At 37.2% G+C, this 24,317-nt stretch overlaps 1 protein-coding gene across 2 annotated transcripts in view; it reads right to left on the bottom strand.

Moving 5' to 3' along the window:
- The window catches only part of Cfap299 (cilia and flagella associated protein 299), a 513,995-nt gene that overhangs the window by 309,450 nt on the left and 180,228 nt on the right, over positions 1-24,317 (bottom strand). For both annotated transcript variants that reach the window (XM_037209190.1, XM_028873155.2), the window contains exon 3: positions 22,835-22,925. In XM_037209190.1, coding sequence (XP_037065085.1) covers positions 22,835-22,925 — 91 coding nt within the window. The remainder of the gene's footprint in view (positions 1-22,834; positions 22,926-24,317) is intronic.

The raw sequence follows: 24,317 nt of genomic DNA, 5'->3' as shown, positions 1-24,317 counted from the left end.
ATTGAGTCATGTGGTCCTGTGGTTCACCATTTGGCCATGAAGTTACAAAGATTTACAGTGTGCTCTGACGGGGGCTCGGAACCCGTTGATTTGCATTGGCTTCTGGAGAGCTGATAGAACAACTTAGTGAAACTACAAACAGTGTGACCAGCCCCTCCCCCAACTGATAATGACATAGTGGTTCCAGGCCACCCAGAGCAATTTAACCATGACTGATGAAACCCTCTTGACAGCAAGTTTCTGGGCTAATAACAAACTCTGAGATAGTGATCTGGGTATAAAAAGCCTGTCTTATTATCATTGAACAGGAACCATAGGTTTGCATTAAGAAAGGAGCTTTTGTAAACCTTATAGCCCTGAACCAAGATCCCAGCAGATACTTTAGCTATGGGTCCATTTTGACAAAAACTTCAAAGTTCTTCCTACTATCTAAACCAACATACATTCTGTACAACATTTTTTTTTAGGTGCTAAACAAAGAAATCAAGCTTAAGAAAATTATAAGATGTAAGTGGGAATTCCTAGTTCATGAGTGTCATAAGAAAGGCACATAAAACAGGAGGTGGAGAGTAAACATGGCTAGTAATATATATACTATTTTGTTTTAGTTAACTCTTTTCCTTTGAGATTATTTTTTAACATTTTATATGTGAAGGTGTTTCTCCAGCGTATGTATCTGTGGGCCAGATGCTTGCAGGGCCCAGGAGACCAGAAGAGGGTGTGAGATCACCTGGAACTGGTGTTATACATAGCTGTGAGTGAGTGGCCACGTGAATGCTGGAATTTGAATCCAGATCCCCTGGGAAAGCAGTCAGAGCTCTTAGCCAGTGAGCCATCTCTCCAGCTCCCACCCTTCTCCTTTACCATGAATCTTTTCACTACTTTACAAGTCTACCTGGGGGGCCTCTGAGCACAGGGGGTGCATTTATTTTTTTTTCAAACACTTCTTTTCATTCTATCATTTTGAGGGTTTTTTTTGGACTAATAAAGTAAAACTATCACTTTAGCATACGAATTCTATTAGCAGCATAAGCACAAATTCTAATATAATATGGTAAGTAAAAGTTCAAATTTATAGCTGGGCCAGTTATCATTGAAAAATCAAAAATATATATAGATACATGCAAAATTGATGTAAATATAAAAAATTATATAGATGTATGTTTTAAGGAAAAGGAACTGTTGCCTGGCACACTGTAAATACATCAATAATCCTAGCCCTTGATGGGCAGAGAGAGCAGAATTTTTAGTTCCTGACGAGCCTGGCCTACATAACGGGAAGGGCATAAGGAAGGAAGCAACAAGGAGAGAAAAAGTTAGTTCTGCACGTGTCAAATAAAAATGAGGAAACGTTGTAAACACTAAATGTCAAATAAAACCTCACTGGGCATTCCGTTATAACACTTAACAGTTAGAAAACTAATTAAAGCTGGGCGGTGGTGGCACATGCCGTTAATCCCAGCACTAGGGAGGCAGAAGCAGGCGGATCTCTGTGAGTTCAAGGCGACCGTGGTCTACAGAGGGAGATCCAGGACAGTCAGGGCTACATAGAGTAACCCTGTCTTATGGAAAAAAACTAATTGAAATAGGATTTGTACATTTTACACTTGACTGCTTAAAACTCATGATGCTATACAAATATTCTGCCATTGTACTTGAGTATTTATAAAGTGCTAATGACTTTTGTTCTTAGCAGATTATAGAAAACAAACCTTCCAATAATTTTTTATAAGAAAAGCCCACCAGCTCCCAAAGATCTTCTTTTTATAGCATAATGGCCAGACCTTAAAAATATTTGCATCAACATCAAACTATAATTATCAGGATTCTTCAACATAGCTAAACAACATCATAGAAAAAGCCCTTTAATACCTATGAAAACTATTCAGATTTCACTTTAGTTTGCTATTGTAAAAATGCACGTGGCATGACTCTTTCTTGAAAAAGTAACATTATTTAATATGATGTGGATTAGTTTTAATAACTTGCAATTGTGAATACGGCACAAAGTTCAAATATCATACATACATGTACTAAAGATCTTGGAATTTTTTTCCAAGGAATTCATCCATACTCCATGCTTCATACTGGGTTCAAAGCCTGGATTTAACAGTCTTAGAAACTAAGGGCCTTCTTTTGGGACCCTACTCTGCAGACTGGTTCCCCTTGCCCAACTTTAATACATGGAGAGGTGCCTAGTCTAATTGCAACTTAAAATGCCATGTTTTGTTGATATTCATGAAAGACCTGCCCTTTCCTAATCAGGAGGAGTGGATTGGGGAGTGGGAACAGAGGAGGAGTGGGAGGAGGGACTGGGAACAGAGGAGGGAGGAGAAACTGCAGCCTGGATATAAAACAAACAAAGTAAATAAATTTTTTAAAAAAGAAATTAAGGCCCTTAAATATCCAGTTAAATCTTTATTAAATATAGGCAAACCTAAGCCTCCATAAAATGTTTCATGCATCGTTTTCTTCACTTCATCTGCTTTTCTTCATCTTTCTTTGCTTTACTGCTCTCTACAAGTCTTCTAACCCCACTTCTCACCCTCAACAACATCACCATATTTTTCTTTATTATTCCCATTAAACTTCCTAGCCTCATCCAGCTGTTAACATCTGCTTTCTATCAATGCCAAGGAAGACAGGTTCCTTAAACAAACTTACTTTTAAAAAAGTAGAGTAAAGAGGTAGGTAGCATATAGAATTTTGAAAAGTAGAAATCTAAGTTCTTTTCTTTCATCCAAAATGATTTTTTTTTCAACATGAAAGCCCTCTACTTTCTCCAAGAAAATCATGGAAAATAGCAACATCTGTACATTGCAGTAAAAACACTACTTGTGACTGCCATTCATCAAGCCAGTGAGTAATTCGGAAAACAGTAGCAAGAAGCCTTGGGGCGGAATGTATGTGCAGGATGAAGCCAGAATGTTTTTCTAACTTGTAGGAGAAAGTTTTCCATGAGCTGAACTTTCTGTCAGTTCCCTCTTCAAGCTCTGAGCAGCGTCAGGCTCCTGTTGCTTTAGCTTCAGTAAATAAGTGAGGAAATCCACATGAGGTGTACTCAGACCTGAACGAACCCTCCTACTTCAAGCCTATTTGAATGCTGACCTCTGGTTCTTTAGGGCCATCTATCAGTCAGTCACATTGGTAAGTGATAAACAATATGAACATGTATGTGCAATGTATGTGTTTGAATTCAGGTAATATTTTCACGAATGGGCTTTCAAGTGTTTGGGAGAACAAGAGACAGTGGTCTGAAAATGATACAGCAAGATGAAAAAAAATCCAGACATTTATAACATTTCCAAACTACCTAAGTTTGACACTTGTAAATGATTATAAAAAAATAAGATAACATATCTGTAATGAAAACATCTAAATATATTAATTGAATATAAAAAAATTTAAAAGAAATTCTGGTTAGGACATGCTTTATATCTAATCTAAAATAAAAGCAAGCTCCTTTGCAGAATCTTCATATTGTTTTATTGTGTGAGCTCTTAGATCAATGTAATTTCCAAGGTGGTCCATTATGAATCATCACTGTAATTTCCCCTTCTTAATGCAATGGGATATAAAAAAAAAAAACATACTTCCCCTTATCATGACACATGGTTTTTTTTTTCGGTTTAAATTATAAAACAAATTATCATGACAGCCCTTCTTATTCCAGATGTATCCTCTTCCCATGCTTCCTCTCCACAGGCAGAAGCCAGTTAGACATATGTCACCAACCCCTTGGGTATTCAGAAAAACTACACATTTCTGAAGTCAGAAAATACTGACGTTTTATAGATGACTTAGATTTTAGTGCAATTCACTCTTTGTGGTGCCAGGAAGTAGAACACGGTGGTTTGAAAGAAAATGGTCCCCAAAGGAACTGACAATAATAGGAGGTGTGACCTTATTGGAGGAAGTGTGTACCTGGGGGGTGGTGGGCTTTGAGGTCTCTTTTGCTCAAGCTGCCCTCGGTGTGACAATCAGTCCACTTCCCATAGCCTGAAAGATGTAGGACTCCCAGCTACTCCAGCACCACATCTGCCCACAGGCTGCCGTGCACCCCATCATGATGATAATGGGCTGAAACTGTAAGTGAGCCACCCCAATTAATTATTTTCTTTATAAGAGTTGCCATAGTCATGGCGTCTCTTCACAGCAATAAAAACTCAAACTAATAAACTCTTACAATTTTTATGACCATACTGTGATCCTTGGCGTATCTACATCTTCCCCTCCCCTTTTCCATACTCTACCCATTCTCTTTGCCTCACTTTCTGGTTTTGGTTTGTTTTTGTTTGGGTGCTAAGATTCCCTTTCTTTCCCCTTCCTCCTCCATCTTTCTTATTTTTATATATTTTAAATTTTTTTAGTTTCCATACAGTATATTTTGATCATATTCTTTCCCCTCCCCAACTCCTCCCAGATCTCCCTCAGCTTTACCCACCCAACTTCATGGTCCTTCTCTATTTAAAAAAGAAAAGAAAAGAAAAAAGAAAGCAAAACAACCATGGTGCCTGTTTTGTGATGGCCAACTGTTCCTGGGCATGAGTCCTGCCCGGGAGTATGGTTGATGTAGCAAGTGTCACTGCACTGAGGAAAATTTATTTTCCTTCTCCCAGCAGCTACCAATTGCAAATATCTTTTGGCTAGGGGTGGAATTTTGTGCCCACTCCTCTTTCTCTGATCTGGGATCTTACCTAGTTTGAATTGTGCAGGTCTTTACATACTGTTACAGTCTCTGTGAGTTCATATGTACCTCTGCCATATTGTATTTAGAAGAAAATGTTTCCTGAGAGTCATCCGTCACTTATGGCTCTTACAATTTGTACTCCTCTTATTCCATGTTGACCCCTGAGCCTTCATGAAAAGGCTTCATGTCTTTGTTAAAGACATCTCATTTAGGACTGGGTCCTCCAAAGTGTCTCATTCTGTGCACATTGTCCATTTGTGTCTTTGGGTTAAATACCATCTACCAGGAGAAACTTCTCTGACTAGGGTTAAATGATGTATTGGTCTATGTATTTCTTTAGCAGAATAATAGTAGTAAGCTTTCCACTAGAGCCCATGAGCTATCTAGCCTCAGGTTCTCAACCTCATTAACAACAGTAGTTTGGGTTCTGCCTCATGGGCTAGGCCTTAAATACAATCCAAAAGTGGTTGGGTTTTCCTATAACATTTGTACTGCTATTGTACTACAGGGCATATCTTTTTAAAAATTAATTTATTTTTACATTTTAATCAAAATATAGTTATATTGATTCCTTCCTTCCTCCAGATATCATGCCATGCTGCTCATTTTTATGGTTTATGAGTGAGGTGTCACCTCAATGTAGGATTGTTAATTGCTTCCTCCAGACCTCCTTAGCAACTTCATAGTACTTTCTGGTATTACGCATCAGCCATAGGGAGGGAGGTTTCAGGTAAGACCCAACTTAATAACCAATCCACTGTCCCAAGTGTACAGTGTCTCCAGTAGAAGGGGTGTATCTTCACCCTCTGAGAGGCATCCAAAGACATCAGCAATAGTCTATATTGTTTGTGGAGTCATTTCAACTACCCTGACAAACCTTTCAAAAGGAGGTTTCTCATGACTAGTACTGGGGTTTTTGTTAGTTCATGGTTCTCATAGGGAGCATGTCAGCCCAAGTCGCATAACTTTGTTTAAGATAGACAGGCAGACAGGCAGACAGACGACAGACACACACACACACACAGAGAGAGATTATATGTAATAATTTTAGATAAACATAAAACAATATGATTTCTTGAGACTGTACCACACAACCTTGATCTCATTTGCCCTTCCTCCCACCAGAAGTGTATGTCTTGAAGGCAGATTTCTACTGTAGCTTGTGGTATTCGTAGCCGGGTGAGAATGATGATTAATTTTCTCTCTGGTGGTAATCAGAGGAACCTCTCTCTAGCACTGTGAACACTGGTCAGCAGAAGTGAAGCTTCCCATTGAGTTCCACCTCTAATTCTCAATGTTCTGTGCCCTAAGTACAAAGTGTCTTCATTAACAAGGGCCTACCATCAGGTTGCGGAGGGTAACCAATAGCACTGACAATAGTCCATAATGTTTGAGGGGTTCTATGGGACCATATTGGTTAATGACTGGAAAAGATGTAAACAATTGCCCCATATTGGTGGTTTTATTTGGTAGCAAATGATGACTAGTTGGAGCATGGTCTCCCTCATTATATGGTAACTGCATTTAAATTCCTTTAATATATGCATATAGTTTAGGAATTTTCTAACATAGTAGGTATTACTGCGACTTTACTGGGTCTCACTAAGTAGCCATGGGTGACCTCAAACTTGCGGTTCTCTTGCTTCAACTTGCTTAGTTCTGAGATTATAGACATATTGTAACTCCTGGCCCTTCATGCTTTAAACACTACTGAGTACCTGGACATCCTGCCGCAGTAAAGACTATATCAAATAACAAGATAGACACTCTCTCTACCTTTGCAATGCTTTTTATTATCTAAATGACCAGATGAAAGCATTTCTAATGTGGTTGATAATTCAGGATACCATAGGGCTACACAGCACAAGTACTAAGTATTCTATTTTTATATTACCACTAGGAAAGTAAAAATTAAGCTGATTTCAAAAACATAATACAAAAAGAGTAAAGATGGCATTTATAAGTGGCTTTTATCATTCATTTATATAAAGGAATTATTTTTCCAAAACCTAGCCTGACTTTATTCCATTTTGATTTTCTCACTTCATGCCTTCTATGTAGCAAGTATGAAAATTCCAAACAATAATTATCAAAATCATTCAAGAATACATATACATACAAGTAACATATATGAACCAAGTAGGTTACATTTATATATTTATAAATATATATGCACATATAACAAGAATTAAAAGAATAAAGGCCTGAGTTTAAAAGATAGAAAGAGGAAGGTCACATGGGAGTGTTGAGTTTAATCCTAGGAACTCACATGATGGAAAGAGAAAACAGATTCCTACAAATTTCCCTCTGATCTCCACATGAACACCATGGCACAAATAAACACACACACACACACACACACACACACATACACACACACACATGAGAGGGAGAAAGAGAGAGAGAGCGAGACAGAGAGAGACAGAGAGACACAGAGAGAGAATAAATAATTAAATAGCCAACTTAAAGTATTATTAAGTAGGTGGATCTAGGTCAGGGACTCTAGTGTTCTTCATATTATATTAGTTCCTAATAAATAGATCTAAACAAAATGAGAAGGTTGACATAATGATATTACTAAGTAAATGACATACGAACTTTTTTTATCCTCAAAGAAACAAACACATGTCTTCTTTTAATTTTATTTTCAGATTAAACTCAGAACAAATACCAGAAGCTAAAAACTCATTTTGAAAACACATTCCTGACATTAGTCTCTATTTCCTTTCTTTGAAAAGATGCAGTAAAGTCAGAAGGAGCATTTCATAATCATTTCCTCTTGGCTATATAATCTAGGTTTTCAGTTTTCCAGTCTGTAGTCACAGTAAGATGTATGAGTGTAATTTCTTTTATGTTTAAGGAAAAATGATTATTGCAAAAACACTTTAGGAAAATCATATTTGGTATTTTCCTTCTCCTCCCATTAGGCTACTTTTTGCTTTTGGAAAATAATGTTACAGACGTTTGTATTGTACATCTGGTTGAAAGGGAAATGCTTGAAAGAAAATGCATCTGCACACAAGCGCCATGCAAACCATCGAACTTCCACAGTCCAAAATATGAGTAAACTATTTCAATGCAACCTGAAGTACAATTACAGTCACTTCTCTTTTAGCCAACATAGGCATTTTATATAATTTTGGTAATAAAACTAGCTTTAATTTTTTTCTCTGTAACAGAAATTAACTTACCTCTGAGCCTCTGTTTTCGCTGGTGGCAAAATGTGTGATCACGCCAATGTGAAATGAACTCGGTTAGAGTTTTTTTTCTAATTTAATGCACTTCCCTTGAAGACAATATTGGGTCAGTTCCAAATTCTCCTCTCCTTCATTCTCCCTTTCGTCTTCCTAATGTTTTCATCTCCCTAATGTTAAAATGTCCCTTCTGTTATCAAACTGAACTCTAGGGCAAGCGTTTAAGGCAAGGACTTGAACGCAATGAAGCCTGCTTTTGTGATGTGCAATATGAAATGCATTTGTTGTTGGAGTGTTCAGCTGCTGTCCCTGCATTCATCTCGATACATGTTGGTCCCGTCTTTGCTTTATAGTTCTGATCCTAATGAATTCATTGCGCCTTTAGTCACACATCTTTATATATGCCTACATGAACCTAACTGTGAGCCACCTGCCCATGCACCATATCTATTCATGCTACTGTCTAGAAACTTCATAAAAGAAACCATTTCTTTAGGCCTAAACAAGGCTACATGTTGGAAGGTTGGTAAATCAATTCCTGCTCTGGGGTTTTATAAAACACATCTTGAGTTTCACCTGTCATGACTTGATACTATAAGTCAAGATGTGACAAGAAAATGGGACACTAGACTATTTTCTACAGTTCTTTGAGATCTTATATTTAGTTAAGGACAAACCCGAATCTTTTATGGACAGCTGGCTAAATCAGTGCTGGGTGTAGAGGTGGGGGTTCGTTAGCTTGCATTCATTGCCCTCCAACTTTTATGACTTTTCTATAGACACTCTGAGCTCCTCAAACTTTTGATAACTAAATGTTATTTCCTTCCCCTACAACCCTAGTTTTTTCAAATAGATATTTTTTAAGTTTCCTTCTTTGATTTCAATCCTTACTTCCTTAGGGAAAACTCTCCCCTCCACACACACCCCTGTGTCTTTATTAAGTGTCCGTGTTTGCCTGTATGTGTATCTCTGCAGCATGTGCATGTCTACTGCTTGAGGCCAGAGGAGGGAATTGGAGTCCCTGGAATTGGACTTGCAGTTTTGAGCGACCTAGTGGGTGGTGGGAATTGAATCCAGGTCTTCTGGAAGAGCAGAGCTCTTAACACCTAAACCATCAACCCTCAGGCAAACACCTGAAGGAACTAATTCTGGTTATGCTGGAGATAAAGGCTTCAACTAGAAAAATCCAGGTCTCACAATCTCTAAATGTGAGTACAAAATGAAACTTTCTTCTTATGTTCTGGTTTTAAGTGAACATTTTATCTGTAACCATTTGAAATAATATATAAATAATAAAATTGGGAGGACAGAGGAAAAATGCAGAAAAACAGATTACAGTTACATTACTCCACTGACGGACATAATCTCAACTTGTCCCTTCTGGTGAAATGAGGATCTTTCTGAGAATAGCCTCCTTCAATTAAATTAAAAGAGAAATGGAGTGATTTTATTCTTGAATTGTTTACTGACAATGTTTCTTTTTGAAAATGTAAAGAATATTTAATTGATAATTAGTTTCACATGAGCAAAAATTAGTCATTAACAAATGAGTGAGGCCCAAATTCATGACTGTTTCCAAGCATGTATTGTTTTGATGTCCCATCCTAATACCATGGATATAACTGAATAAGATTTAGGTCTTTAAAGTATTATTTGTCCTTTAGAATGAAAAAGAATGACTATACACTGCTATTTTTATCTCCATTTTGAATGTCGTTTTTTGGATTTGATTGTGAATGTTTTAAAGCATCACTGATTTGACTGAAACCTTATTAATAGTTTCATAATAGTCTAACATTTAGATTATTAAGTCATTTTATATTAATTTCATATTGTTAGAATTTAGGTTGCCATCAATCTTGTTTGTTTCTGGTGTTTTGTTTTTGGTTTTTTGCTGATTAATTTTGTTCCTTCACAATTTCATGCACGTACATAAGGTGTTCTGATTATTCTGTCCCCATTGTGTGTTTCAGACACAGGGTCCCACTCTGAGGACCAGGCTGCCCTTGAACTCCTGAAAATCCTCCTAGCTCAGCCTACCATGTTCTAGGATTACAAAATGTCTGCATTTATAGAGGAAAAGACTACTTGAAGGCTTCTAATAGTGAATACTCAAAAAAATTGAATTTGAGAAGCACAAGTGTGTCTAAGTATTATTTTTATTTTGGTATTTTGTATCATACATTAATAGACATCTCTGGGTGTTTGAACAGTTTTTTCAATCCATTCATGCCTATGCCTATTTATCTGTCATAGGAGATGGCAGAAAGAAAAATTGATATGAAAATTTTATTAGCACAATGCTCACATTTGACTTTTAGTGTATTCATTTTACTTATATGGGGTTTTTAACAGATCACAGTCTAAATAAGTCTTTGCCTCTGATACTTTTAGCTTTGGCAACACAGTGGGAGATATTCTTGCTACTAACACTATATGACAATTTGCTTAAACATTTGTAAGGACAGGGTTTATGACTGACCACACACTACCAGCATGGTACAGTATGGGTCTCACACAAAGGATTATAAAGAGAAAAACGACAAGTCAGGGAGCAGGACAGTGCACATTATCTACACCTCTGACCAGATGTAGGTGCACATGGCCAACATTCCAACAAGGAGGAGCCTTGTCGGTACCCTTTCATTCACAGTGCTAAGAGAAGAAAAATCTCCATTAAAAAAAGGTTCCTCCTTAGATAATAGCCTTGTTAGAATGTGTACAGTCTCTCCATTTGGCTAGCTCAGACCTGCAAAGACAGGACTCTGCTAAGCCACCAAGAGAAGACAGAGATTAGCCACTAGGACCATCTAGATTTGTCTCATCAATCTAAATTGATGCTTGATTTCTGTATTTAATATTTTTATCCTAGAATTCTCACATTGTATAAGACAAAGATCTAGTGTCTCCTCTGATATAGAAGTGTTCCTACATTTCAGTGAATTTACTTCTCTTGAGCTTTATGATGAATACTGAAATGTAAAAATCTTTCATGCATATATATTCTCATGATATTTTTCTTTGAAATGTCTTAGGCCACAGGCCGTAGGATAACCATAATACTGCACAAACTCGGTGACTGCAAATGTTCTTGCCAAAGCAGTAAGTTTGGTTTACTTAGTGAGCGTGCTTAGGGATTCAACCTTGACTTCTCCTTTTCATTAACTTGAAATCTGTTGATTTTTGTCAATGCACTGTTCTACCCTTTCTATTTACCCTGGAGATGGATATGAGAATCCTCTATACATTTCTCACAAAGGATTAGTAAATCAATAACTGATTTAAGATTGAGATGGTATGGGGATCATACATTAATGTTCAGAGAGTACAACATACTTTCCTCTACACTGTCCCAAAGTCTAAAACAGGAGAGCACCGTGACAGGAGGCCTTCAGTTGGACCCTCAGCCATTCTTCCAGCATAGCTACTTGAGAGTCAAGATCACTTCCTCATTCCATTTGACTTTGGAATCTTTGTCAACTTAATGCAAACTTATATCAGTGCCCTGAAAAGTTATGCACAAAAGCATAGTATGTGCATTCAAAGACAATTTATAAACAAGGATATTTAAGAAATATACAAATCAGATATTCAACATTTAGACAAAATAAGTTACAGAAGCTCAAAATTTTAATAATGCCAAGTAATAAAACAGTGAGGTTAAGATTCTAACCACTCCAGTTTTAGGGGATAGTTAAGATGGATGCAAGGCTCTATCATATTTTCTGAGCCTCAATTTCATCATCCATACACTAAAAGCAATGACATTTTAAAAATTTATGCAGTTAATTTTGGGAAGAATTACTATTTCATATGATAATTTAATATCTCTTAATACCTACTACTTGTTAAGCATTCAGTAAATATGGACACCACACTACACACATCCTACAGTTCACTGAGTAGATGCCTTTACCACTGCCACTCCACAATGGAAACAAAGAACAGAGGCTTGCCCTGAAGTAGTCTCACCAGTACCACAATTCATCTATGAATTGGAGACACACCTATGGAGCCCATATCTTTAACATTCCATAAGCCCATATCTAATTATCGGAAAATAACCATAGTATGAAAGAATGTTCATAAGGGCCGCGAAACAATTTTATGTAACATTTTTAATTATGTCATTTTGTGTCTCTATCAAAGACGTTAAGACTAAAGCTGATTTCTCATATAAAGCTTCATCTCAGCACAGGGATTCCAGTCTGCGTTATAATATGCTTGCATACGGAAAATAAACTCCCACTCTCAATGGAGAAACCAGGCTTAAACAGAAGCTGATTAAATGTTTGAAAATAATTCTGGGCACTCATTGAAGTGATTCCAAAAGTGACATGAAAATGATATAAGAGCCCGAACTACATCAGAATCTCCAGGACTTAGCAAAGGGGTAGTAAGAGGGGATTTCATTCATGTGTTGGGAGAACATTTTCTTTGGATTGGTTATATCAGATAATATGTTTGTTTAAGGAAAAATAAACAGGTGGGGGAAAGTTCTATATACCGAATGGAAGGAAAGCGTATTTGTGCCTACCCTATTTCAGCAACTACTTCAGTACAACTCCAGTCTTTCAAAAATATGGCCTTCATTCGGTGGCCAAGGTCACTTGGAGTGTTAGTTATGTGCTATATATGAATGTGGATCATATATATTAAACTGATGTCATAGGAATTTGACACCCTGCCTTTTAAAAATATTTTCTCTGTTTATTATTCATGGATTTTTAGTTTTCCCTTTGAGATCTAGTGAGCTTTAGCTTTTTTCCCCCTCATATCCCAAAATCAACTGCATAGCATCCAAGTTTCCTACTGATAGTCAACAACTTTCATTACTTCATTGCTTAAAGCACATATTATGATTTGGTCACATGCCTTATAAAAACACTACTGGTAGTGCTTTAGGAATAAATGAACCCTTACACTCGAAACACAAATTTCAGACCTGAAAGATTTCCTGAGGATGTAACAGTAGTAGTCTGCAAGAAGAGGTGTAATAGGGTTCCTTTAAAAAAAAAGAAAAAGAAAGAAAGAAATTCATAACAACACAATCACAAAGTATAACTGAGAGAGTTTTGAATCTGTATTCATTATTAGTATGATTTTAAATCATTGTCTCCTCAGTAATTCAAATTTTTCAGACAAGCTAAAAACGCATACATATTAACAGTAGTGATTAGGGACTTTAAGCCTAGACCTATTGGTTTACAGACAACACAGCTTAACCCCAACAGGAATGCGTGTTCCAGTATCTCATTCCCATTATATCAGAGAAAAACAAACTGGTGCATAGGATGTGAGTGTAAAACACATAATGATGAAGGTGCAAATGGTGCCCCTGCTAGTGAGGAGGAACTGAGAAAGCATCCTGTGGTGATCACAGGTGTCCTAAGAGAGAGTGCAGTCACAGCGTTTAAACTGGGGATCAGTAACCCAGAAAGTAAAGAACTATATAATCAATAAAAACGTAAAGGACCAGCCTAGAGATTAGATCTAACATGACCGGACACAGATCCATAATTCATATCATGCCTTCATAATGCCTTGAATAAAATGTAATTTCAGTTGGAATAAATGCATACCTAAGCTGTTTTTTTTGTTTGTTTTGTTTTGTTTTAGACTTGGCTAAATGAAAGCTACTCTTCATAAATGTTTTATTTTCTCACAGTAGACATGGCTCAAGGCCAAAGAATAACATTTGGACATACACCACGCTATGCTTTGGATAGTCTTTTACACAGAGGTAAAATAAATAGACTCTGGAAGAAACTTGCTCTGACAAGAACATAAGCCCCACCTCAAGACCCTGAACAGGGATGCAGAAAGAGATGACCCTGGAGTACCCAGCACTGACCATCCGTCACTTCCTTATCAAACTTTCTGACATTGAGAGCACAGCTAGAGATAATTATTATGATGAATTAATTATTTTTTGAATGTGAACATCCTGATAAGTTGACAAATGACCCGAATAACACAAAAATTCATTAAAATTAGTGAGATGAAATATAAATTCTGGCCTTCAAGTTAATCCCATTGGACCAGAAAAGAAAAAGACATGACTTTTTAATCATTCATATACAATCTCATTTACTATAATTCTTAATTAAATACAACCTTTAACTATAGTGTAGCATAAGCCAATGTAATCAAAGACTACAATTATAGGATATGCTATTTAAAATAACATCCAGGTCATTAGAAATTGCAACATATTCTATTCAATAACAATACATTGATCATGCCAGAAATTACCAACTCTAGTTTGGGGTGACATGACTGAGTGTCCCTGGCTTTAATCAGAATTACTCTCCTCAGTCTATACCCACATGTAAGCCTGCAACCACACAGCCTTAAGTTGGATTATATCCTAGAAACTCCTTCAGTTTCAACTACCCAGACTGATACTTTGAAATCGAACTTCACATATCTTTATTTGTTTGGCATCCTGCAGAGATGTACAAATGACTACTCCGTGTGCCATGATCCCTACTTCACATTATATGAAAAATTAGCCATCTCAAGGAATATACATCCAAATGGTGTAAAAAGAGTACATATTAGTGATTCTGAGATATCTTAAGCAGGATAGAATGTATGCCTTAAGTGGGATATAGAAATATACCTTAAGTGGGACAGAAAATGCTCTAGCCATAGAGGAAAAAATAAATTGTGTTCCATTAAGATTCCATTATTCTATTCACTATTATAAAATTAAAAAATCTTGACAAATGAAGTAATATGCATCACATCTGCATTCAATGACATGGTGATTCTTACAAATGAAACATTTGGTGACAGAAGTCAGAAAATACCATTGTGTTTATAAGAGTTCAGAACTGACAGAGTGGCATGGCATCTTGGCAGAAGCAGAACGCCTTTGAGAATGGGACAGTCATGACTCAAGGGGCACATGTGGGATTTATTTGTTGTCAGTAATATTCTAGTTCTTATTCTGGATAGTGACCAGAGAGCTGCTTCATTTTTTTAGTAATTTATGAACTATAGAAATTTATAAGCACTTATGAGTTACATACTTTAATTTGTATGCTACACTTTGAGTTTTTAAATTGAAGTTTTTTTTTTCAAGGAACAATAAAATGTAGGGACTACCAAGAAGTTATATAGATTGACAAAGGCTTAAATAATGACAGAAAGATTTGCTCATTTTTAGCATAAAATGAGCAAGAAAACTTTAAAAGGATGATGTAAATAGTCAGGCTTCAATAACTGAAGTTAATAAAATGCCATTACAGTCTAATTCTAACTTGCCAAAATGGAAAAGACAACCTACAAAGGAATGAGTTTCCTATCACTGAAAATATTTCAACTATTTAGGAAGAGGCTGAGTGGCCATCTGTCAGAGAGAGTGCAAAGGAGATTGCCATATGGGAAAGCTGCAAAACAAGATAAACTCCGCTCCTTTCATTTCTAGGATGTTATGACTTGTGATGAGACTGGTACCAAACGAGTATCAGTCTCGTTCCACTGCCCCTTCCTCTGCTCGCCCCCCACCACAGTCCCTTTCTGCTCTCTTCTGGTTACCACCTGATGACAGAAGATGTGGTCCTGCAGTTTCTCTGTTCCTCTCCACTCTGGAGACTTGCAGAGACTCAGGGCTGTGATGGAGGTCCTTACAAGGGGTCAGACATAGAATGTTTTGTTTCATGCCAACTCCACTTACCCCGAATCAAAGTATTTGGAACTGGATGCTTCTCCTCCCCAAATAGTTTTTCAAGAATCTGGAAAACTTTACCACTTAAAAAAAAAAACAAGAAAATATGTGTACAATTTCCCTTGCTGGACAATTTAATAAATACTTAATACTTGATCACAGATGCCAGAGTGCTATACAAATTCCTCTCAAGGACATCTCCATCATCTTGGTACAAAGAAACACCCAAGAAGGCAGTGACCAACCATTAACTTACATTTATTTTGACATATGTATTCTCAAATAGTTGAGATGCCATATTATCTGATTTGCTTTCCAGACATTCTAGCAAGACGTGGAGCCATTTAGAGAAACAAATCATCCTGTTAATATCAAGCACAGTCCATCACATAGTAAATGATGAATACAAAAGTGGACACTATTCATAAAAGTGAGGTAGCCATGTTTACTTCATGAAGAAAGCAGAGCAGGGACGGTGGGGAAGGAGGATGGGGGATTCATCCAAGAATGAATACTTGCAAGTATAGATATATGGACAAAAGGGTTTACTGTGTGACTCACTGTATCACACTACAGCATCCACGATGAGATTTTTCTGTTTTCCACTTAAAAATTATTTTATTTTATTTTATTTTTGTGGGGAGGGCATTGCATGGGCAGAGGGTGGATATGAAGGGATGGGGAAATGAATGGGATCGAGATGCACGATGTGAAAGACACAAAGAATAAATAAAAAGAAAGTTAAAAAACAACAAAATGACAAATAAAAAAGCCTTCTGAGGAACACCTCAGAACTAAAGCAATCTATAAATGCATTGAAGGCTTCCCTGAAAATTAACACAAGTACCTTCCTGTCTTGATTGTAATGAAATCTTTGGTTCAGAGCCAACTCAGATGAGTAAATATTGAGACCTGCAGTCTGAAACTTGTCCAAAAAAAGAATGCCTGCCAGTTCCAGCATGACTTCCCATCCAAAGGACATCAGCCAGGCTGGTAAGATGTCTCAGTGGGAAGAAGCATTTGTACACAGGATAGTGAGATGAGTTTGATCCCCAGGTCCCACAGGTGCTCCCCAGTGCACATATGTGTGGGTGTGCGTGCACGCACGCACGCACGCACGCACGCACGCATGCACGCACACATACACACAAACACACGTATGCGCGTGCACACAAACACACCCTCTGTTAATCTCATATCATTTAACATGCATAAAATATAATGTGTTAATTATATACAACCATTTACATATTATGTGATGAAACTACACTGCTGCTGCACACCTTCTTTGGCCCTCCAATATGAACTAAGCACCAGAGATCCTCCAGGAATCTTCAGACTTCCAGCCATGACTGGGAATGCTGAGGCACCTAACTGCATCAGCTTCTTTAGTCTCTCAAGGTGGACTGAATACCAGGCATCGTCCAGACTTTGGGCACCAGACTGGGAACTCTAAGGCATCCATCTTCACAGGCTGGGCAGCTACCAAGTTCTCAGCCTATTGTCACACTTACACAGGCCCTGTAGTGTTAACTACTCTAATAAGTCACCTCTCTGATACATGTACTTCCTGTCGGTACCGAAGCCTATGTAACACATATGCAAACCCCACTGATGGCACATTTAGTACATATACATGTAGTACTTACACCAACCTTTTGAGTTATTAAATTATATTCAAAAGGAAACAGAAAAAAAATTCTTTTGACTATAATGTATTTTTGCCTATTAATACAAACATCAAATTAGAACTGCCATATACTATAACAGTTTTCCTGTTATATTTACTACTACACTTTTAGATTAGATTAAGTGATAATTGTTATACATTTCAAAGAAAAACGATTCTTACATCCTTCTTGGTGCTTTGGGGACTACCTTTGTTATTGTGAGTACCAATCTTCCTGACAGATGATTTTCACTAGAAGTTTCCTGAGTCCTATCTTTGGAATTGAACCTATTTGTTGACTGAATAGACATTTCACTCATTTCTAGCAATATATTTCATGTGTTTTTCTATTTTCATTTCTCATCTATATCTTTCACAATATGAAATTCACTCAATAAGAAGAAGACCGTGTCTGGTACGGGAAACTTACCTAACTAACCAGTGCTAGTGAAGTCATAGTTATAGGAGGAGAATCTACAAACACTAATTTACTAAACCCTAAAACAAAATCTCTAACAGCAACAGTGAGTGTGTGTGTGTGTGTGTGTGTGTGTGTGTGTGTGTTTATACCAACAGGTACGTATAGTCTTCACCTCTTATCAAGGAAACATCTCTTAACAACAGATGGAGACCACTACAGAAAACCACAACCAATCAAAGTGCAGAGTTGTAGAGCCCAGTCCCCATGGCTACATCTACAAAACACTCCTGTATCTAATGTTCAGAATGACTGTAAGGGTCAGAAGACTGGAGACTTTGCTGTGAGACTGTATCTCCTGGAAACACCAAAAAGCCATACCCACAAAGTTTCACCAAAATGATCTCCCAAATAGGAGTTGAACAAGGATGCCACCAACAAACACGCCAAAAAAGCTTTTTTTTCCTGAACGGGAAAAGCCTACAACACCTCAGCCCTACACAGAGAACTACAGGCAAGTGAGTAAAGCTGGGAGAGGAAGAGGTGGTCCTCCCCAGGGAAGAGCACACTGATTAGTTGTCCAGTGTTACACAGTCAGCCCTGAAACACACAGGCAAGTAATACATGGACTCAGTAGGCTTTATTGGGGACTATGCATATATATATGTAGCTAGAGTTTTCCTGCCTTGCCCACAGTCAGGACAAATCTCTGCCACCCGCCAGTCCCACAGCCACTCAGACCCAACTAAGTAAACACAGAGACTTATATTGCTTACAAACTGTATGGCCATGGCAGGCTTCTTGCTAACTGTTCTTATAGCTTAAATTAATCCATTTCCATAAATCTATACCTTGCCACGTGGCTTGTGGCTTACCGGTGTCCTCACATGTGGCTTGTCATGGTGGCGGCTGGCAGTGTCTCTGACTCAGCCTTCTACTTCCCAGAATTCTTCTCCTCTTTGTCCCACCTATACTTCCTCCTGCCTGGCCACTGGCCAATCTGCGTTCTCTCTACTTCCTGGCTACCCTAGGGCGAGCAGCTCTGGTCCACTATATACCATTCCTCTGTCACGCTCTGCCTTTTACAGACTGAGAAACAACAGAGGAATCAACTAGCCAGAATTAACACACTGAACCTCTGATCTCTTAGGCAAATAAAGGTTTTCTCCATTAAACTGTTTCTTTTAGATATTATTCACAATGTCAAAAAATATCATCTGGCACACCGTTTTGCTATTATTTAAATGAATGAACTTAGGGCAATAATATTTTCCTTTAAGTAGTACATTAGCTAGATGTAATATTTTCACTATGATTTGCTCTAAATAGTTTAAAACTTTTGTTGTGATTACCTATTGGAGAGGGATCAGAAGAAGTATTTATTATTCCTTTGGATTTTTAAAAAATTCTATCATCATTGCCTCTTATCCAGAAAGTTCTGGGTGTATATACCATTTAATATTAACTTTACAAATGATAGGTATACATGAGAAATAAATATCCCATGTTTTAGTTTATTTATTTCTAATAGGGAGAGTGGGTAAGGGGAAGAAATGAAAGATGAAAATGGTAACTCTAGAGACCTGTGGCAAAGCTGTCACGCCCAGGTCGCTGCCCTGGACACTAGCACTCATCTACAGACTTGGCAGGTGCTAACAGCTAATTGTTGCTGCCTGTGCCTTCGTCCAAAGGATGGCCTCACTTTTGCTACCTCCTGCCTCTGCGACAGCTATTGATCAACCAACAGAGAGGAAGTGGGACCAGAGTGGATAAGGGCATAGTTCCCTTGCTTTAAAGCAGAAGAAACTTTGTGAGACAATTCACAGAGTTCACTGTGTGATCGGACTAAGACTGGGATTCTGCTGAGGTCCCATCTCTGCCTAAGTCTTTATCTACATCATCACCTTTCTCAGGCCCTAAAGGTTTCACAACAGAGAACTGGGCTTTACACCTTATGTTATTTTAATATGACAAGGTCTCGTCAGTGTAAAAATCTTCACATTATACATGGGAAAACTAGGACTATTTAAAGTAAAAGTATGCATGTTTAGCCTGTAATAAGTGGTCAATCTAAAAATTAAACACAGATAATATGACCACATAACCTCTTCTGTTTCACCTTTGTTTCAATGTCCACATACCATATTTTTATCCAAAGACAAGTGAATTAAAGATACAGAGATATTCAACTATACATTTCTAGTTAAAGTGAAGTTGATATGCACTTTATTTTTCAAGCATTGAGATAACCTGTATATAATGAAGGCAAGACATTATGAATCATACAATCTCCACAATGGTTTACAGCAGACAGGCATGGATTCTATTAAAAAGGAAGTCAGCATATCTCTAATACTTTTGTTTTCTTGAAAGGGAGCATTTTAGAGAAGTTTCAAGATAGAAAAGAGGGGAAAGATCATGTCAGCACAATGTAATTGGTCATATACAATGCAATCTTATGTTTCATAGAGATTTCAACACCGGATATGGGTATATTAGAAAACCTAATTCATAGGTTTTCCTGTTCCGGTTACAGTGGCTTCTTTGAATGTCCGCGAATGGAAAGTTGTAGATAGTGTTTTATGCCAGCTTCAATAATACATATTTCAAAGGTCAAACTAGTCAGTCATGTAGCTTTTACACACTCAACATAGAGGGAAAAATAAGCACCGTGAGGAACCACCAGGAACACATGCGAAAGGTCATAGCTTTCATTACGCTCTGATTAGATAGGAAATGTTTTATTTTTTCCTTTTTCCATTAACCAAATCAAGAATTCTTAGATTACTACCATCTGAAAAGTGATTTAGTTACTTGTCCACTCAGAAGTTACATAAACCTGTGGCAATAGAAAGGTAGGGAGAGCCCATGTCTTATTCATGTTTGTGATAAATATGAGTGATTTGCATAGAGAGAAACAGTAATAAAAAACCAAATATTTTGTATAGCAGAAATACACTCTATAAAGGGTGCTATTAATATTCTGATTGTATAGAATCTTACCAATGATGAATAATCTTTAGATCCCTAATGAATCTATAATCCTCACAAAGAGCCCTTTCAACTATCTTTTCTAAAGAGCTAATTCAAATTTATTAAACCCATCCTTTATATACTAGCAAAGAAATATTCTACAATATTGTCTATATCTATTTCATTCACAATTCGAACTTTAGTGACTATAAATATACTTTATATAACACATTAAATATTAAATACTTAATGTAACATGCATTGTGCAAAGTACTCATGTTTTGTTTCCAAACTCAATCAATATTAAAAGAATATTCTTTTAAATACCACATTACAGGACAGGCCAACATGGCTTAGAGAAACATAAGAATTTGCCTCATTGGCAAGTTTTCTTTATTTACAGACCCTTTGAAGATCTGTTGTGTTGAACAAACCATGAGTACTGACCTTGACAGTAGTCACTCTCCACCTCCAGATTCTCTTTTAATCACTGCGCTATATGAAACACTCTACACCCACATCTCTAAACTCAGTATTACACTTCTCATCCCATAAGCTATTCATTCTCCATGGAATATTCCAAACTCAGTCATGTAAATAGTCTTTCACAAGTCCCTCTATGTCCTTCTGTATCCTGTGTCAAAATAAAGCACATGGGAGCTGGAGATACAGCTCAGGAGTGGCAGGTGGAGGACCCTATCACCAAAACAAACGAAGAGTACATGGTTTACAGATTTGATCTCTGAGGATGCTAGTTTATTCTTTCTTTTACCAGCATTAGTTCTGTCATTTCTTTATCCTACCCTGCCATTATCTATTGTCTGATAATCATGTTGACCTCTCAGGTGAGTTCCCTGGTTCATGGTTCATCTTTTGCCCCTTAGAGACACACACTGCTCCCCAACAATTGCTGCAAATATTTCAAATGCTTGTTTGATCATACCTCCCATTTTTCTAAACTCTTTCAAGCCTTCTTCAGGCTGCTACTAATGCTACTGAACACAAAAAGAGACACTTTAGAGCTGCCTCCTCCCCCCATTTTGAATCATTTATGTCCTCTCAATTACTTTTTTGAGAGATACTTAAAAGGAATAACTGACCAGGCTCAGTGGTCAACTAGATGCGACATGTGAAGTGTAGGAAAGAGAAAGAACATTTGCCAAGTTATCAATTAAGTGTGTGACATAGAGCAAAGAGGGGATGGTCTTGGAGTCAGAAGACCTTTTTAATTAGCTACTTACTTAAATAATTGTCAAGTTAATTATTTAGTGTTTGGTTATACTTTAAGTTGGCCAGAAATAAGCATATATTATTTATGGGTACAACATGCTATTTGGATACGTGTTTACAGTGTAGAATTGTTCAAGTCAAGCATATCAATCATCTCAAATACTGTATCTTCTCTCAAAACAACTCAGTGCAAACACAAAGGACCAAATGGATGGTCACACATTTTTTTTTCTCATGGTCAATAAGTATGACAATATTATGGTTTTCAAACAAGTGATTACCCAGCTAAGATTAAAAATTATATACTTAGGATATCAAGTAAAAATTAAGGAACTCTTCTAGAGAAAATTTCATAGGTGTATAATATAGATCATTAGAAGCAATTATGTCAGAAAATAGAGCTGTAAGACAGATCACAAAAGTGTCTTTCAGGCCACCCTTGAAAGCAACACAGAACAAAGTGTGGAAGTCAGTGGGTTATGGAACTTAGAGATAACAGTTAGGTAGGACTGAAAAGAAGCAGGACTATTTAACCTAAGATTAGCACAAGTGGGAAATAACAGCCAGTCTGACAAATACATTCATTTTCCCTACTAAGAACGTTTAGAATCTTATCTTTTTTCACCATTTCCCACTTTCATAAACATAAATGATTATTAAGAATCTACACCTATTACTATAATATATAAATATATTCATATGTTATACTCAGGGATATCACATAACAGTTGTTATTTTGTGGGTGTGGAGTGCACATGTGCTGTGGCACACATGTGCAGATCAGAGGACGAACCCATCTAGTCAGCTTTCCCTCGACACTATGTGAGTCCTTGTGATCTAACCCAGCAGCAAGCCCCTTTGACTACTAAGCCGTCTCTCTTGCCTGTACATAAACTGCTTTTTATGGAAGGTGTTGCAGGCTGTATCATGCATGTGAACCATGTATTTGAAAATACATTGGAATTTTGGGGTAAAATGTACTCACGCTCACTTTCCCATTGCGATTATCTTCTTCTCTCATGGCCAGGGCCTTCAGAAAATTATCCTGCAGTTCCTTACCAGCACTTGTTAGTGCCCTATAAAAACACATCACAACAATCAGACTATAATGCCATAGTATCTCAGATAAAAATATTATTGAAACATTGTGTGGTCAAAAATTGTTCTTCTTTAGTCTGTATGACAATATAGTTATAACATGGAAACCAAATACACAAAATCATTATAATCAGGCTTAAAATTTTATTTTATATGTTTGTAGAGCTTTTATTTACAAATACTTGAAATCAGGTTTATAAATAATATAAACATCCATATCACTCCTCAAGCCATATAAAATTTATTTCATCTCTGTGTCTATCCTTTCTCTTAATCTCTCCAAGAAAAATAAACATGTTTATACTCTTCACATAAAATGCCCATAATTTAGGTATTGTTTATTGATTGGTTTAAGTGAATAAAATCAGTAGGACAAAGCATTAATTTCTCTCCACCAGTAGATATTCTCAATGTAAGAAAGAAAAGTCATTTGGGATATCTTTGTCAGATAAAAAATTATTAAAAATCCAGAGAAATAAATTTTAATGAAAATGTATAAGAAAGATCATTGAATAGAGTACTCCAGCTAGATATCATATGCTGCCAAGTAAAACCCCCAGAACCAAGACTAGATTATATGTCTTTTTAGGCATGGCCAAAGGGGTCAACTTAGACATCCCAATCATTACAGGCTATTGCCAATGCTATTTTTTTATCCTCCATAACTTGACAGTAAGACCTGTTGCTGAAGACACCACATTCTCGTGACATAGAACACTGAGAAGTCTGGCTGGTACTTAACTGAAAACTTTACCTTTCCTGGATAACAAATACTACTGGAGGAGAAAAAGCGAACATCAATCTCACACAACTAAGATCGCTGTGAGCTACAATAATGGCCTGCCTACAAGATACATGCCCAAAGTGTAACAGTGGTACAGATAGCATGGGGCAAGCAACAGCTCTTTAACTGGATGTAAACCCTCCTGCATGAGATCCAAACTTGACACTGTAAGGTCAAAAGCTTGAGACGAGACAGGTCAATGAGCCTCGGGGGAGAAACCTACAGAACATAGCCTAACATAAAGGAACATCACATACAAAGGCAACAAACGGCATGCTGCTGGACCCATTGGGTAGTGCACCACTCAAGCCCTCATCACAAATACGGTAGACTGGAGACACACAAATGGAAAAACATGTAGAAAGTAAGAAACTCGAGTGCTCAGTCTAAACGTAGAAGTCTAGATCACATTCCTACCCTCAAAGCTCAGTGAACTATAGAGAAAAAGGGTACAAAGACTGTCAAAGCCAGAGGAGAGGTGGTGAGTAACAGTGCTTTCCAGACACAGTGCACCTACAAACTCACAGAGGCCGACAGAATGCACAAGACCTGCACAAGCATAAGCCAGACGAAAACCTCAGCATGA

This window comes from Peromyscus leucopus, chromosome 10 (assembly GCF_004664715.2).
Source record: "Peromyscus leucopus breed LL Stock chromosome 10, UCI_PerLeu_2.1, whole genome shotgun sequence".
NCBI lineage: Eukaryota > Metazoa > Chordata > Mammalia > Rodentia > Cricetidae > Peromyscus > Peromyscus leucopus.
The sequence above is the reverse complement of the archived record's forward strand: the minus strand, read 5'-3'. Positions and strand labels throughout refer to the sequence as shown.